The 2,462-nt window shown below is 57.9% G+C and overlaps 1 protein-coding gene across 1 annotated transcript in view; it reads right to left on the bottom strand.

Moving 5' to 3' along the window:
- Positions 1 to 2,462, bottom strand: part of SART1 (spliceosome associated factor 1, recruiter of U4/U6.U5 tri-snRNP) — a 20,986-nt gene that overhangs the window by 12,958 nt on the left and 5,566 nt on the right. The window contains exons 5-12 of the mRNA XM_006149922.3: positions 2,281 to 2,386; positions 1,956 to 2,033; positions 1,778 to 1,877; positions 1,555 to 1,697; positions 1,232 to 1,438; positions 443 to 567; positions 227 to 360; positions 45 to 129 (exon numbers count right to left, since the gene is read on the bottom strand). Of these exons, the coding sequence (XP_006149984.1) occupies positions 45 to 129; positions 227 to 360; positions 443 to 567; positions 1,232 to 1,438; positions 1,555 to 1,697; positions 1,778 to 1,877; positions 1,956 to 2,033; positions 2,281 to 2,386 (978 nt within the window). The remainder of the gene's footprint in view (positions 1 to 44; positions 130 to 226; positions 361 to 442; positions 568 to 1,231; positions 1,439 to 1,554; positions 1,698 to 1,777; positions 1,878 to 1,955; positions 2,034 to 2,280; positions 2,387 to 2,462) is intronic.

Below are 2,462 nucleotides of genomic sequence, written 5' to 3'. Positions count from 1 at the left end.
CCGCCGGCGCGTGGGGCTGCTGCCCCTGCCGCAGCCGGCGCCCCTTCTCCAGCTGCTTCTGCAGCTCCAGCTCCGCCTCGTCCTCCTCCAGCACCTCTGGGGATCCTGAGGGCAGAGCCCCTTCCTCCTCTGGGGGAAACACAGGAGATGCCTGCTCAGATCACCCCCTTGGCCCCCAGGCCCATCTCCGCCCTTTCTCTCAGTCCCCTGCCAGCCAACTCCTCACCCTCATCACTAATGTCCATGTTCTCCACTCGGGTATCGTCTGATGGTGGGGGCTGAGGGACAGGCTCCTTTTCCTCCTCCTCCTGGGCCTCCTCTTCCACCTCAGGCACTCGGCGCCGACCCCGGCCCCGCAGTCTAGAGGAAGGAGGCCTTTTCAGTGAGCATCGGCCCCCTAGGCCAGCCCGTCCTTACATCCCACCACCAAATCAGAACCCACCTGGAACCAAAGTCCCCATCTTGAGTCTGGTCCCCAAGAGGCAGCAAGTCATCCGCACGCACTACTACTTCCTTCTCCTTCTTGCGGATTTTCTTCACCCTCCGCTTTGTCTTTTTAAAGGTCACCTGAAGGGAGGAGAGAAGAAACATGAAGATAGGGAGAGAAGGCGAGCCAGCCACAGACCAAGAGCATAAATGCTGCTTTAGTGCTATGTCACTGTTCTAAATAAGCACTTACCATGTACGAACGAGAAAGGCGAGTCTAGTATTACCCCATTGGATGGATAGGGACCGTGCCCTCAGTCGCCCAGGTCCTAAGTGAGAAGGCTGGGCCTGAGCTCCTCAGCACCAGTCCCAGAGCCCTGCTCGTACCCACTCAGCATGATACCAAATGCACCAGCTGACTACCTTTGTGTTCACAGAATCCCCAGTGCAAAACGCACTCCCACCTACACAATTACCACCTCCCCAAGCAACTGCTCGTCCTCACAGTGAGCCTCAGGAGGTGACTGGCTCCTGCCACCACCATTTCAGACAGGGCACCCCAGGCTCACAGTTAAATGTCTCAGTCAAGGCACAAGCTGGCTATGAATACGAGCTCAGTCCCACCTGCCTCAACAGTCCTTGTTCCATTCACTCTGGCACGGTCCCTGGACTGCCACTTACTGCCCACCCAGGAGGCCTAGCACTGCGCAAACACCTGATCTCCCTCCTTGGTGCAGGCTGGCAGCCATGGAGCCATGGGAAGAAAGAATTACTACTCCAATTACAAAGCGCAGGAGGGGCTCACCATCTCCTCAGGCGTGAGGTATTCCGAGGCAAGTCGGGGCCCTACGGAGCTCAGGGACTGAGCTTGCAGCCGCAGCTTGGCCCGGATCTCTTCCAGCTCCCGCTCCCGGATGCCATCAGCCATGCCACCCTGTTCCAAACGGAAGGAGTGGGGCCGCTCCCCCTCTAACTCCTCATCATACTTGGACAGGATAGAGCGAGGTTTTTGCTGTAAGGGAAGAGGGACAGATTAGGACCCAGGCTGGTCCCTAAAAAGTCAGCCAGCCACCACAGCCTCACTCTAGATACCCTCCACCCCAGCAGCCCACACTGCCCCAGCCATACCTGTGCCAAGTCATCCACACTCTCGTCCTCGGCATAGGGCAGGTAGTCAGGCTTCTTCTTCCGCAGCTCCACGTTCTTCTCTGCCCGCTCCTTATCCACCAGGTTCACATTCACAAGCACATCTTCTTCCTCCTGCAGCACACCTGGGGAAACGGCAGTGGCCATTCATTCCTTGACTCGGCAGTACCAGTGCCTCCCCCAACAGCACTCTAGTTCAACCCACCTTTGTCCTTGAGGGTGAGGATCACAGTCTCCCCTTCCCGGAAGGAGTCAATGGCATGCTCCACGGTGAGACCCTGCAAGTCCCGGGCGCTATACAGATCCTACAGGGGAAGATTCTGGGAGTCACAAGTCCTGACCCGCAAGGGGCCTCCCCTGCCCCTTGGCTGCTACCGCCTCACCTGTCTCCTCTGCCCAAACTCCTCCTCCACAAGTGTGCTGACCCCAAACTCTTGGTCCATCTCTTCCAGCAGCTTGGCCTATGGGACAGGGATGGAGTCACCTGTGATCTCAGGTCTTTTAACATCACCTTCTTCCACACCCAGAGCTCTTCCAAGTAGGAGTGCAAAAAAGGCAAGCCCTGCAGGCAAGCTGCCAAGACTCCAAAGCAGACACCACAGGCCACAAACCTCCCACTCTTACCTTCTTAGAGTCAGTCTCCATCTCTGTGCCCAGTCGGGCCACCAGAGGCACATGGCCACCACCCCAAGCTGCCCAGATGCTCACCCTCTTCTCTGCCAAGTCCTTCTCTTTCTGCAGCTGCCGGCTCCTCTCGATCCAGGCTGCAGTGTCATCCAGCCAGGGGTCATCCTCCCCCAGGGTCTTTATCTTCCTGAAGAGGGAAGGAAGCACTGCTCTGAGGGCCCAGTCCCTGCTCCCCATCCTCACTTACAAAAGGCAGCTGAGGC

The sequence above is a fragment of the Tupaia chinensis genome, unplaced genomic scaffold (assembly GCF_000334495.1).
Source record: "Tupaia chinensis unplaced genomic scaffold, TupChi_1.0 Scaffold000273_1, whole genome shotgun sequence".
NCBI lineage: Eukaryota > Metazoa > Chordata > Mammalia > Scandentia > Tupaiidae > Tupaia > Tupaia belangeri.
Note: the sequence above shows the minus strand (reverse complement) of the source record. Positions and strands in the feature narration are given on the sequence as shown.